This window comes from Tamandua tetradactyla, chromosome 4, assembly GCF_023851605.1.
Source record: "Tamandua tetradactyla isolate mTamTet1 chromosome 4, mTamTet1.pri, whole genome shotgun sequence".
Classification (NCBI taxonomy): Eukaryota; Metazoa; Chordata; class Mammalia; order Pilosa; family Myrmecophagidae; genus Tamandua; species Tamandua tetradactyla.
In genome coordinates this window covers 10,738,269-10,752,549 of record NC_135330.1, presented here as the reverse complement: position 1 = coordinate 10,752,549, position 14,281 = coordinate 10,738,269, and the positions used below count along the sequence as shown (strand labels likewise).

The 14,281-nt window shown below is 38.4% G+C and overlaps 1 protein-coding gene and 1 long non-coding RNA gene across 2 annotated transcripts in view; one reads left to right on the top strand and one right to left on the bottom strand.

Annotated features, from left to right (window-relative positions):
- The first annotated feature begins 11,339 nt into the window (after positions 1–11,339).
- Positions 11,340–14,281, top strand: part of FCRL2 (Fc receptor like 2) — a 36,659-nt gene continuing 33,717 nt past the window's right edge. Inside the window, exons 1-2 of the mRNA XM_077156564.1 lie at positions 11,340–11,414; positions 12,474–12,494. Of these exons, the coding sequence (XP_077012679.1) occupies positions 11,384–11,414; positions 12,474–12,494 (52 nt within the window). The 5' untranslated portion in view covers positions 11,340–11,383. The remainder of the gene's footprint in view (positions 11,415–12,473; positions 12,495–14,281) is intronic.
- LOC143680006 (uncharacterized) lies at positions 11,419–12,496 on the bottom strand. The gene is made up of 3 exons (XR_013174007.1): positions 12,450–12,496; positions 12,292–12,327; positions 11,419–11,460 (listed from the first exon to the last, which is right to left on the bottom strand). It is a non-coding gene; the product is annotated as an uncharacterized LOC143680006 (long non-coding RNA).

Below are 14,281 nucleotides of genomic sequence, written 5' to 3'. Positions count from 1 at the left end.
AATTCCTGGACCATGAACCCACTCCCCCTACCAAAAAAAAAGAGAGAGAGCTAAGGTAGCTGTCAGATACCAGCTACCTCAGCTCTAATAGCAGATAAAAGAGATATTAACTCAAAAATTGCTATGAATGACTATGTACTGATAAGGGGGCCAATTCAAAAGAAGACAGAACATATATATATATATATATACTTAATGCCAGAGCCCCAAAATATATGACGTAAATATTGACAGATTTGAAGGAAGAAGTAGATGGGTTCTGCATTAATAGTAGCGGACATCAATACACCACTTTCAATAATGGATAGATTGTCTATTCAGAAGGTCAATAAGTAAATAAGAGACTTGAGCAATACTGTACATTATCTAGACCTAGCAGACATATATGGAACACTTCACACAGCAGAAGCATATACATTCTTCTCTAGTGCATATGGGTCATTCTCCAGCATAGACAATATATTAGATTACAAAACAAGTGTTAATTAATTTAAAAATATTGAAATCATGCAGTGTATCTTCTCCAACCACAATGGAATGAAGCTTGAAATCAAAATGGAGAAAGAACTGGAAATGATACAAATATGTGGAGGTTTGAACAACACACTCTTGAACAGCCAAGGATAAAAGAAGAAATTAAAGGGAAATTAGGAAATATCTTGAGGTGACTGAAAACAGAAACACAACATACTAAAACTTATGAGATGCAGCAAGGGCTGCTGAAAAGGAAATTACTGGGAGGGAAATTTATAACTCTAAATGTTAACATTAAAACCGAAGAAAAGACTTCAAATCAGAGACCTAACCTCAGAACTGGAAGAACTAGAAAAAGAAACACCAATTAAACCTAGAGCAAGTAGGAAAAGGGAAATGAAGACTAGAGTGGAGATAAGTGAAAAAACAATAGAGGAAATCGACAAAACCAAAAATTCGTTCTTTGAAAAGATCAATAAAATTGACAAGCCTTTAGCTAGACAAAGAAAAAAGGAGTAAGGATGCAGATAACTAAAATCACAAATGAAATAGGGGGCATTGCAACTGAACCTACAGGAAAAAATATATGAGGACATTATGTACAACTTATGCCAAAATTTAGATAATGTAGATTAAATGGACAAATTCCTAGAAACACACCTGCTACCTACAGTGACTCAAGGAGAAACAGAAGAGCTTATCAGTACAGTAACAACAAAAAAAAGATGGAGTCAGTAATCAACAACCTTCATCAAAGAAAAGCCCAAGACCAGGGGGCTGCACAGGGGGAATTTTATCAATCTTTCCAAGAAGAATTAATCCTGCTCAAACTCTTCAAAAAAAATTGAAGAGGAGGGAAAACTTCCTAACTTGTTTTATGAGGCCATTATCACTCTAATACCCAGGTAAGATAAAGATACAAAGATACCACAAGGGAAGAAGATTACACACCAATATTCCTTCTAAATACAGGTGCAAAAATCCTCATCTAAATATTAGCAAACCAAATCCAATATCACATTAAAAGAATTACACACCATGATTGAGTGGGATTTTTCCCAGGTATGCAATTGTAGTTCAACAATAAGAAAATCGATTTATATAATATACCACATTAATAAAACATGGTGAGGTGGGGAACACATGGTCATCTCAATTGATATAGAAAGGGCATTTGACAAAATCCAATATTCCTTCATGATAAAAACACTTAGAAAACCAAGGATTGAAAGAAGCTTCCTCAACATGATAACAGGTATATCTGAAAAACCCACAGCTAACATCCTACTTAATTGTGAAAATCTGAAAGCTTTCCCTCCAAGATCAGAAACAAGACAAAATGCCCACTGTCACAACTGTTATTCAGCATTGTATTGGAAGTTCTAGCCAGAACAATTAAGCAAGATACAGTAACAAAAGACATGCAAATTGGAAATGAAGAAATAAAACTTTCCTGTTTGCAGATGACATGATTCTATATATAGAAAATCTTGAAAAATTCACAACAAAGTTACTAGAGCTGATAAATTAATTCAGTCATGTTGTGGGTACAAGATCAATATGCAAATATCAGTAGTGTTTCAATATACTAGTAATGATCAAGTCCACTGTTGTTGGAGAAGATACATTATATAACACCAATATTTTTTAATTTAATGAGGCTTAAAGGCATGGTCTCTGAAAAAAGGATTATTTAGATTTACAGTTTGGTTCCACTACTTGCTGGCTCTGCAATTTGCATCTAATTAATTAACTTCTTCGTGTTTCTTTTTGTGTAAAATTGGAACAGCAATTGTATTTAATACATGGTGTTGTTTTGATAGTTAAATAAAATCATTCATGTTGAATGCTTACAGCCATGCCTGGCACACATAATGTGCTCAAAAAATAAATTATTATTATCTCTGTTCAAATACACCTTTCCTTATTTATAGTTTTCTATTGTTATTTGTTTAATTCTTCCTTTTATCATTTCAACAACCTTAACAAATTTTAATTTTTATTGTAATTTTTAGATTGTTCTACTATCTGATATCTTAGGTATTTTTAACCTGGATATTTATCACATATTTTGGCTCTTGTGCATAGTAGATAGTTTTGTGGATATTTTTTATTTTAGACTAAGCATCTACTTGTGCCATATGGGAATTCCCTGTAGCCTGGGCTTCTGGGTGGGGCTTTCAGAAGCAACTTCACATTTGTTTCTTCTAAGCCCCTAGGGTACCAATGGCCCAGGACCAATTTTTATGGTAATTCCTTATTTGGAATTTCTCAGTGCACACTCAAATTGTAAGTGTGATATAATACAAGGGTTTTGTTATTTAAAGGGAAACTTTCTATTTCCTACATATAAAAATAAGTACAAGCTTACTTGTGACTTGTCTGTGCTGATGCATTGATTTACCCTCTACCCGCCACTCATTTATTAAGAGGGAAGTGTACAGAGGTTCAGATCTTTGAGTGCGTAGAATTTAAAGTCTCTGCCTTTCACAAGCACAAGGTCTTGTCTCCTAGTTCTACATGGGTATTAAAATGCCAAGCCCATGGGATTCTCTAGTGTACCCTAAGTCCCTCTCCCTCCCGGGTGTGGCAATGGCAGTTTACACATTTAAGACCACTGTTTTTTCACTTCCCTTTTTGTCTTTACTAGGGGAATTTCCCTTCTTTCTTGCACCTTTAATTATGAATTTGAAATACTATATTTCACTTTAAATTCAAACACATAGTAGGTTGTAAGTGAAAGGATGGAAAAAATATACCATGTAAGTAGTAACTAAAAGAGTGCTGGGGTAGCTATGCTAACATCTGACAAAATAAACTTTAAGTCAAGGACAATTGTAAGGGACAAATATCGTCATCATATACTAATAAAGGGGACAATTCAATGGAAAGATGTAACAATTGTAAATTTATATGCACTTAACAGCACAGCCCCCAGATTTATGAAGTAAATGTTGACAGATTTGAAGGGAGAAAACTGACAGTTCTAAATTAATAATAGGGGATTGTAAATACTGTTTTCAATAATGGGTGTAACATCTAGACAGAAGATCAATAAAGATATATAAGACTTGAATGAGACACTAAACCAACTAGACCTAACAGATATATATGGAGCACTTCATGCGACAGCAGTAGAGTACACATCCTTCTCTAGTTCATATGGATCCTTCTACAGAATAGACAATATGTTAGGTCACAAACCAAATCTCAATAAATTTAAAAATATTGAAATCGTGAAATGTATAATTTTTGACCACAGTGGAATGAAAGTAGAAGTCAAAAACAGGGAGAAATGGAAAATTCACAAAGATGTGGAAATTAAACAATGCCCTCAAATAATTGAAGGCTTAAAGAGAAAATAGCAAGGGAAATTTGGAAATATCTTGAGGACAATGGCAATTAAAACACAATTTATCAAAACATGGGATGCAGCAAAGGCAGTGCTGAAAAGGAAATTTATGGTTCTAAAAGCTTACATTAAAAAAGAAAGATGATGCCCATGTAAAAGAAAAAAAAAGGAAGAAAGATTTCTGATCAGAGTCTAAGTTCAAAACTAGAAGAACAAGAAAAAAGAGAGCAAACAAAATCCAAAGCAATGGAAGGAAAGAAATAACAAAGATTAGAGTGGAGAAAAGATTAGGGTTTTTCTCAGTCCTTTGATGCTGAGTCTCAGCTCATTCCAGGATCTTTGTCCCACGTTGCCAGGAAGGTCCACACCCCTGGGAGTCATGTCTCACGCAGCGAGGGGGAGGGTGGTGAGAGTGCTCATCATATTGGCTGGAGAGAGAGGCCACATCTGAGCAACAAGATGAGAAAAGTGAAACAGAGAATTAAAAAAATAAGAGCATTAATAAAACTAAAAGTTGGTTCTGTGAAAAGATCAATAAAATGGACAAACCTTTAGCAAAACTGACAAAGAAAAACAGAGGGAAGACAAAAAGTAACTTAAATCAGAAATTAAAAGGGAGACATTACTACAGATCCCACTGAAATAAAAAGAACTAAAAGAAGATCTACACCTGATCTCACTGATATAAAATAATTAGAGCAAACATAGGGTAGACTCTAGAATATAAGTGATCAGGGGACAAGGTTGGGGCTAGGGAATATGGATTAAGGCTTGAAATATACAGAGTTTCTATTTGGCACAATGGCAAAATTTTGGTATTGGATGTTGGTGATGGTAACACAACTTTGTGAGTGCTATTAACAGCTCTAAATTATATATTTGAATGTGGCTAAAAGAGGACACATATAGTCTGCATATGTGGCTCTAGAATACAATTTTTAAAAAAAAATCTATGGATTTGCATGGCACAGACAGTAAACCCTAAGTTAAACTCTGGGCTGTAGTTAATAGTACAATTATAAAAATGTGGTTTCATCGATTGTAACATGTTCCACACCAATGCAAGGTGTTAAAATAAGGTGGTATATGGCAATCCTGTATTTTATGCCTGATTGTTCTGTAACCCACAACCTCGCTGATAAAATAAAAAAATAAAATAAAAACATTATGTAATAGTAAACCAGCATTTATAGGTATTTATAGTAGGAGAATTTTCAGTGTTTTTTTGTTCTACCACAAATCGCCAGAACCAGTATTCCACACTTTCCGTTTTCCAGTGGGAATATGATTTTATTTTGATCATTAAAGATTTTCCATTTTTTAGTATTTGCAAGCCCCCTTCGGGGAATGGTGAGAGTGGGGAGAAATTCAACTTCCCCAAGTTGAATTCTTGATATTCTCACAAGCTGTGTGGACAACCAAAGCTATAGGCTGAGCCCCCAGTCTTGGGGTTTGTTCACATGAAACTTAACCCCACAAAGGATAGGTCAAGTCTACTTAAAATTTAGGCCTAAGAGTCACCCCCAAGAGAGCCTCTTTTGTTGCTCAGATGTGGCCTCTCTCTCCAGCCAATATGATGAGCAGTCTCACCACCCTCCCCCTCTCTGCGTGGGACAGGACTCCCAGGGGTGTGGACCTTCCTGGCAACGTGGGACAAAGATCCTGGAATGAGCTGAGACTCAGCATCAAAGGACTGAGAAAAACCCTGGAATGAGCTGAGAATTAACATCAAGGGATTGAGAGAAACTTCTCGACCAAAAAAGGGAAGAGTAAAATGAGACAAAGTGTCAATGGCTGAGAGATTCCAAACAGAGTGGAGAGGTTATCCTGGAGGTTATTCTTACGCATTAAGTAGATATCACCTTGTTGTTCAAGGTGTAGTGGAGAGGCTGGAGGGAATAGCCTGAAAACATAGCTCCAGTGGCCATGTTTCTTGATGATGATTGAGCAATGATATAGCTTTCACAATGAGACCCTGTGAATGTGAAAACCTTATGTCTGATGCTCCTTTTAGCTACTTTATCAACAGAAGAGTAGAACATATGGAATAAAAATAAATAATAGGGGGAACAAATGTTAAAATAAATTCAGTTTGAAATAGTGGTAAATGAAAGCGAGGGGTATGGTCCGTATAGTTTTTTTTTTCGCTATTATCATTTTATTTCTTTTTCTGTTGTCTTTTTATTTCTTTTTCTAAATCGATGCAAATGTACTAAGAAATGATGAATATGCAACTATGTGATGATATTAAGAATCACTGATTGTATATGTAGAATGGAATGATATCTAAATGTTTTGTTTGTTAATTTTTTTAATTAATAAAAAAGTAAAAAAAAATAATGCAGAAGCATTTGGATAATGTTTAAAATTCTCTAAGATGACATCACAATCTTCTTATGCAAAAGTTTGATTGTTTTTTGTTTTTAAAACATTTACTACTCCAATGCTGTAGACAAAATGTGTATAAATACATTGAAAGTTTGAAAAAAATGCAGATAAATGTAAAGTCAAATTGCAAAAAAAAAAAGTTTATACAAATAACTAACCTAGTAAAATTAAAAAATATGAATCTGCAAAAAAAAAAATTTCCATTTTTTAATGGAACTTTGAGAATAAGGAGGTTTAAATTTCGGTGCTCTGTTTACCATCTTGATCATTAATTTTATAATGGAAACATGCATATTATATTTAATGTAATAGTAAACCATAAAATATTCCTAGGGCTTTCCAGCAATATTGATGACCCTTAAAATTCTCTGAGGGTTCTATGATTCTATGATTATATTTACCTTGCAGCCAATACCTTTTCCACTTTATAGTGTCACTTCCACCCAGCTCACGATTATATTTTGAAACTTCATTTTCTTCTTAGCTTCCTATGTTTCTTATGCCACAGAAGAGAGAAAAAATGTAAATAATTGGAAAACCCTGGAGGGAAACTAATTCAGCTGTGAACAGACCCTGAGATAGTTAGAAGACAGTCTAGAGCTTACCCAAATCATTTGCCTTCTCCTGTCTCAACTCTGGATTCCTTGCTCAGTGGGGCCATCCATGGCTTTACCTTAATATACCTCATTATAACCTGAGTCCTCTTGGTTTCCTGCTACCCATGGGTAGAAGTTTCTGTGAGACATGGACAAAACTGTCACCAAAATCTTTAAGAAATGACAATACTGATTTTGAGTTAAAGAGAAAGGAAAGAAGAAAGGAAGTCAAAGATGAGACAGAATGCCCAAGAAAGCAGACACTGGGAAAATCGGAGAAAGCACTACAGGATTCATATAATGAGGTTACAATTAGCTTGATTTCAGGTATCTGGCATGGCTTCTGAGGGAAATTACTACCAAGGAAATCTAAGGGGTAAAGGAAAATGGGAGGGGAAATTACTTTAATCAAGACAAGCAGAGCAGGCTGTCTCAAATAAGGCTGGAGCAAGCTGGTAACTTGATCTATACATGACCTTACTGATATAAAAGAATTAGAATATAAACAAGGTCCAGGAACCTGGAGGATGCCTGGATTCAGGCTTCCCTCCTATAACTCACCATTAATCAGCCACCAAGCCACAGGTATTTATGTCTTTGGGTATTTAGAAGAGATACCATTTAGGCTCTTTTGGCTTTTACCCTCTCCTTGCCATCATCACCAGCACTGCTTTAGTTGAGGCCTTCAGTGAATCCATCCTGGACTCTATCTATGACCGCCCACCTGGTCTTCTAATTATATCCCCTACAATCCACCCCATATTCTGTTCTCAAAACCCCAAATGATGATAATGTGATCATTTGGTCTTCCATTAGTCTTGGAATGGTTAGGAGTTTATGGATGTTTCTCAACCCACATTCCCCACCCTCCAGGTTCTGAACTAATTTGAGAAATGAAATTCAGATCAAAGACAAAATATCAGCTTTATTAATGGCAAAGCCGAACTGGATTATGTAGCTTGGCTCTGAGCCAAAGTGGGGAAGTCTCTACTTTTCCCTCAGTAGCCTTTGGACCCATCTCATAGGAGAATTGAGTCCAGTAAGGAAATGGAAGACCCTGCATCTCTGACAATGCACTGTGATAATTCCACATCGGAAGATGAGTGGGAACAGGTCGCCTCAGCGTGAGGACAAAGAAAGCAGACAGCAAGAGACCATGAACTGGGACCTTCACACCCAACTCTCCAGTTAGATGAGCCTCTCCGCCTGTGAAGAGGAGCGAGTGGCAGTGGTAAAGGGGTCAGAGGTGTTTTATCTACTACTGTTCTTTCCTGGGGAATGGAGTGTGAGGGGGTGGGAGCAATAAATGTTCTCTAGACTCTTAGCATGACATATGGGGTTCTCCCTGATCTTGCCCCTGCCCATCTTTGGGCCTTATCTCTTGTGATGCTTCTTCTTGCTCCTAAGCACATACCATTGTAAATTACCTGGGGATCTCTGAGCAGCCCAAATTGTTCCTGCCTTCTTATCTTGCTCCTGCTTCTTGCTTGGCCTGGAGTCCTTTTCTCTTCCCCAATCATATCTGTTTGATGAAAACCTACTCATCTCTCAAAATTCATTTCCTCCAGAAGCCTTTCCCCACACTCCTCAATCTTCACTGTGCCATTTCATACACTGCGAAACATTCACCAGAGCACATGCCACATAAGTGTGCTTACTTTTTCATGTTAGTCTTTTTGATGCTAGAGTGTAGTTCCCATCAGGAAGGAATCGTATCTTTTTATCCCTTATATATATATATATATATATAATGTCTAGCATAGTGCTGAGGAAGTAGGGGTTACCAAATAAAACTTTGTTGAATGACTGAATGTTTGCATATATGAATGAATACTCCCTCTGCCTGGAGATCAGACATGTGAAAGGAGTTGTTAGTGGAGGATATCAGAAGAATAAGTAACAACCTTGGATGGAAACAAAATTGAAAGTCAGTAAGTATAATCTGGATCTATGGTTCTTGGATATTCTTCTGCTATAATATAACTGATGCTCACTTGCTAGGAAGACGCCCAGAGGAAGCTATTGTGGGTGACTCTCTTAAAGGTTAGCACAGCCAATGACCCATGGCCTACACTTCCCCTTGGGTCCATCCACCTGCTGTAAAACCCACACACTCACAATTATAACAGAAAGCAGAAAGCTTCAGATTGAATTGTCTTTGACCCCTGGGGCCCCTCTCCACCTGCTGATTGCAGGGAGCCCAGGCCTCTTACCAGCAGGTGCTTGTTCGCACAGAGAGAACTGCTTCCTGTTGCAAATCTTGCACTGATGTCTTTCTAGAGACTCACTAAGTATTCCCATTTTCTGACTCCCCTCAGACTCTATGACAGGGTTCTCTTCCACTTTGCACCCCAGGGGAAGCAATGTCTTCTTTGGCAAGGGCTTTTCAGACCTTCTACTGCTACTGAAGAAACTGGTACTACTCTTGAAAAAGAAAAATTTTGAGCTCTACAAAGCTCCGGTTTCCTAAAGCGGTTATTGTTTGAGATTGCACCTTGCTCTAGCCATCCTGCAATTCCCTGGAATAAATACATGGATATAAATCTTTCAGAAATTGGATGCCTAGGGTACTGTGGTGGTTTGGAGCTGTCTCCTGGAAAAACATGTCCCTAAACTTAGACCATTGTAAGGAGGACTTTTTGATGAAGTTACTTTAGTTAAGATGTGGCCCAGGATGAACCTTAAGGACCAAGGATCAGCAGCAGCCCCAGTTTTTGGGGAGAAAGCAGTACCTCGATCACGCCTTGATTTGTACTTTTTCCTAACTTCAAAACTGTGAATGATCAAATTCACTTGGCTTGAGCTAACGCATTACGTGGTATTTGTTTGAACAGCCAAGAAAATTAAAACAAGCACCTCCATCTTTGGATCTGACAAGGAGGTCATGAATAGCAGCTTCTAAGCATTCTTACCCAATCTGAATTCCCCTTCATAATATTTGGCCTATGGAGGGCCCAGTGGACTTAGAACAGTCAATGAATTCTATTGTAGTGTAGTTTCTGGGCAGAGGTGTCTGGGACCACCAAACCAACACCTGGAGAGTGTCTACACCAATAGAATCTGTCTTTCTACTGGCCAATTCTGCTTCACAAACAGCACCCCCTCTACATCAATCCCAAAAGTCTATGTTTATAACAGTGGACATGAAATTCTCATCTCAGGTCAAGTTCCATTCAACAAAGGCACGGCATGTTGTTCAGGGTACTTATAGTAACAACTAAAATTTCTTCCACCACTACCACAACAGCAATGATGGCCGTGGCCCGCAATAGCAATGATAAGCAATTTAAATACATGATAACATTGAATTCTGTCATTGTGGACTCAGAGTTCCATGCCTCGTTCCCACAGCATCTAACAATTCACAATTCTTCTCCACCTGTAGCACTCACTTTCACACCAACCATGAATTCCACCCTGTATCATTTGGTAAGGCCTTAGGAAATAGTAACTCTCAACTGAAGAGGGCACATTTCCACAGAGGGCATATAGGAATCAAGAAAGGATATGGGTGTTTTGACAAAGCTCTTCAGATGAATGTGAAAAAGGCGTTACTCCCCCCACCCCAACACCTCCACCACCATTTGCGTAATCCCCTCTCTACTCTCTTCCATCGTTCCCTTACATCCCTCCAAACCCTATGCTTTTCTGAATGGCCAAGATGGATAAGAAATGCAGGCAGTCAGAAACCCATCCAGCAGACAAGGGCTTGACAAGAAGCTCAGCAGTGACAATGTGGTTCCAGGGAAAGAATAGTTCTCCCTCTCTTTCAAACACATACAAACCATTTGTCTAGGTAGAAAGTGAAAGCAGTATTGCTTAGTGCCCTCTAAAGTAAGATAAGCCATAAAACCCAAGTCTTCTTTTAAAATGACATAAATAGCATGTGTTTATTGTAGGGATACTAGAAAACAAAAATCACCTTTAATTTCATCATTCAGATATAATTATATGTTTTATCATTTCAGACACTTTTATGGGGGACTAGGGGTGGTAAGCAGCAGATAAATTGCATTCTGTCTTAAAGAACATTTGAGAAGTAATCTGTTCTAAAAATATGTCACTTTAAGAGGCAAACTGTGAAAATGGACCCCTTGGGTTTGAAACCCCATTCTGTTGCTACTAGAAATTGATCAAACTGATCATAGTCAACTTATATACCTTTCTGCTGCCTCAATTTCCTCAGTTGCGTAAAGAAGATGATAATAAAGCAGACATCAAAAGTTTGCTATGAGGATGAAAGAAATTCATGAGCATATGGCACTTAGGACTGGCCCTGACTCATTATGAACTATACAAAATCAGTGTGAAGATGTCATGTCTAGACCATTAGTATCAAGATATCATCATTAGTGTTGAGAATAATGTGTCAGTAATGTCTCTGACATTAAGAGAGGACCATCTTTAATTCTCTTCTGGACATAAAATTTCCATCAGACATGGTAGATATCTTTTACTTCCTTTTTCACTAATTATACAAAACCTATCTTGAAAGGTAGTTTCCATTCTCTGCACACAGGACCCAGCTGGTGGCTGTGAGAACATCTCTCCTCAAACAGCCAGACGGGACCCCATGCTGCTGTGGTTATCGCTGGTCATCTTTGGTGAGTTCTATGATCTGTGGTGGCAACAGGATGAGGTTTCCAGTTCCTGCAAAGTGTGGGGTTTTATCAAAGCCCAATGATGAACCGGAGTGCCCAGGTGTCTGCTTCTAGCTCAGGCTTCAGAGGCAGATGAAAAGCTATGGGGAATGGACAGATCTAGGCACGAGAAAAATCAAATCACAGCACATCCCAATCCTTAATTTTCAAGGGGTGGGGGGGGCACTGTATCATTTGTTGGTCATGAATTCCTGTTTTGATCCCTTAGCTCTCATGGGATAATATGATAGTCTCATAAATACATTTTTCATAATTCCAATGCTTAATACTCCCCTTATCCTTCAGGAAAAAACAATTATTAAAATAGTTATTTTTAAGATAGAAGATGCATTGAGAATACCCTTTGCTAATGTTCCTTAACTATGGGCCATAAGGTACACGTGGGGCCACTTCTGGGAAACAAGATTTCCTTCTCTATACTTGGCAGACACTAAATAAATATTTGTTGAGTAAAAGGTCTCTAACATAAAATATGACCTAGGAGAGGGATCAATATAGAGTAGGTTCAATGTATAACCTTCACAACTTTCATTTCCTAATGAATCCCTCTGAGACTTCTGACTGTCATCACTTAGCAGTTGTTGATTTCTTGAAAAGCATAGGGGTGGTTAGTAAAGGAAATGAAGGAAAGAGTCACTAAATATCCAGCATCCATGGGACCTGCTCCTGGCAATCCCTTTGGTCAAGGGTTGGATTTACCATTTGCCTTGTGACTACAAAATGAATGTGGGTTAGTCGTATGTTTGAAGAAGATTGAGTTGTTGGTAAAAATGGAATAGGGGAGGGTGGTCCAACCATGACTCAGTGGCAGAGTTTTTACCTGCCATGCGGGAGACCCAGGTTCGGTTCCCGGTGCCTGCCCATGTGAAAAAAAAAAGGAATAGGGGAACAGATAGAAAAGGAGGAGAAGATGTTTTTGAGAGAGTTATCAGAGCATTTAGAGTTTCTAAATTGTGAATACTAATGCTGTGTGCTAACCTCTGACTTTCATCCCTTTCACAGCTCCAGAGAGGGCGCAGTCAGGTGAGTTTCCCTTCTCTTTAGTCTTCTCCTTCTCTGGTATGTTAGTCACCGACCATCACAGGGTCCTGCAGAGGTGGTCCTATAAGGTCTGCGGAGATAATAAAATATCACTGTTCCCAAAGGCCAACTTTCTCTGAGGTCATACAGCCTGCCTGCTTGGCTGGGTGAGCAGCCTGCCCTGCTCAGCCTTCTCAAGGGGCAGATGTTTGCTTGTTTGCATAAAGCCCCAGGCATGGAGGAAAAACTGACATCTGAAAGAGGATATGCAAACTGGACAGAAGGTTGATTTAGGAGAATTTGTTTTCCTGGCTATAGGACTCAACATTGTCTGGCTGAATGTCTTCACAACTCTGAAAACAATCATGTCTTAGAGGAAAAGCTCAGCCCTTTTTAAGGTCACACCATCTGTGACCTTACCCTTGCATGCAACTCCCTTAGAAAATAATAGTTTGCTGCTGTTCTGGTGAAAATATTTTTCATTGGAATTCTTGTGAAGAAAAACTTCTTCACCTCAGTGCATCTTGTCCCTAGTTAAATCTTCATGGTCTCATTTATTGGCTCTACCTAAGGACTCCTTCATTAACTACCTAACCTTTTCTCTGTCTCCTACCATTGTCCTCCCCAATACAATTCTCTTCTTAACTCTCTGATGTAGGCAGGATTCTTATAGGACACCCTCTGCCTGTGTCTGGTTCTTCTCGAACCAACCTCTAGTTGCTAGAGGATGTTGGACCCCCTGAAGATGAACAGGCTAGCATTTGGGCTTTGCCACTTGCCCTTTGAGGGCCTTTGACTCCTTTCATATGGTTAAGAGATGTGTGCACAGATTAAAACCCTCAAGGTTGCAGACTTCCCCACAGTGGCAGCCAACGCTGTCTTCAGGGCCAGTTGAACTTCTGCTGAGGTCTGCAAACTGCTGCTATCAGACAAAGGTAGTGAATTCTTTAGCCTGATGAGCTCAAGGGACCAATTTCTGAAACACCTGGTTTTCAAAGAGAGAAAAAGTTCATTACTAGGTGCTTAGTAGGAAATCAGATGGACTATCAGCCCAAAATCTGTCGCCCTGAACTGCAATAATTCTGATAGTTTTATAGAATTAAAGGATGGACAAGCTTTAGGATAATTAACACAGGGACCCATATGATGCAATTAGAAGTGGTCTAATGATTGAGCATGCACAGATTGATTACATGCTTAGTCACAGAACATATGTAAGAAAATAGCACCTTTAATATGCTGATAGGTGTGATTTTTAGTATTATAATGAGGGATAGGTGACCCGTAGGTTAACGTCCAAGCTACTGCACATCTCAGGTGGGCCCACTTTGGTTAGATCCAGTCTCAGTTATCAAGATAACTTTAGACTTGGGTGGGTTAGCTTCAGGGTGACCCAAGACCCTTGGAGCTGGCCTTAGGGATTACAAGCCTCTAAAGTTGAAATACTGGATAACTGGGTATGAATGAAGATCAGTCACAAGGTTTTTAACAATCACTGAGGCAGAATATAAAGGCTATACAATCATTATCAGAGAGCAAGGCAGTTGGATTACAATATAGAGATTTCAGGTATTTCTCTGTGTCTACTCCAATATACCAGAAAACAAAAAGAAAAATCTCTATAATGACTTAGTAAACAAAATCATCCCCTAAATCCTAGTCTCTCAGTTACAATTCCTCCCTCTCATTTGATAATAATCTCTCAATCTTGAAGGATATCTGGTGACGACCCTTCTAACTGCTTCAAGGCTGAAAAGGGGCATTGTCATCATGGGTAAAGGGATAATACT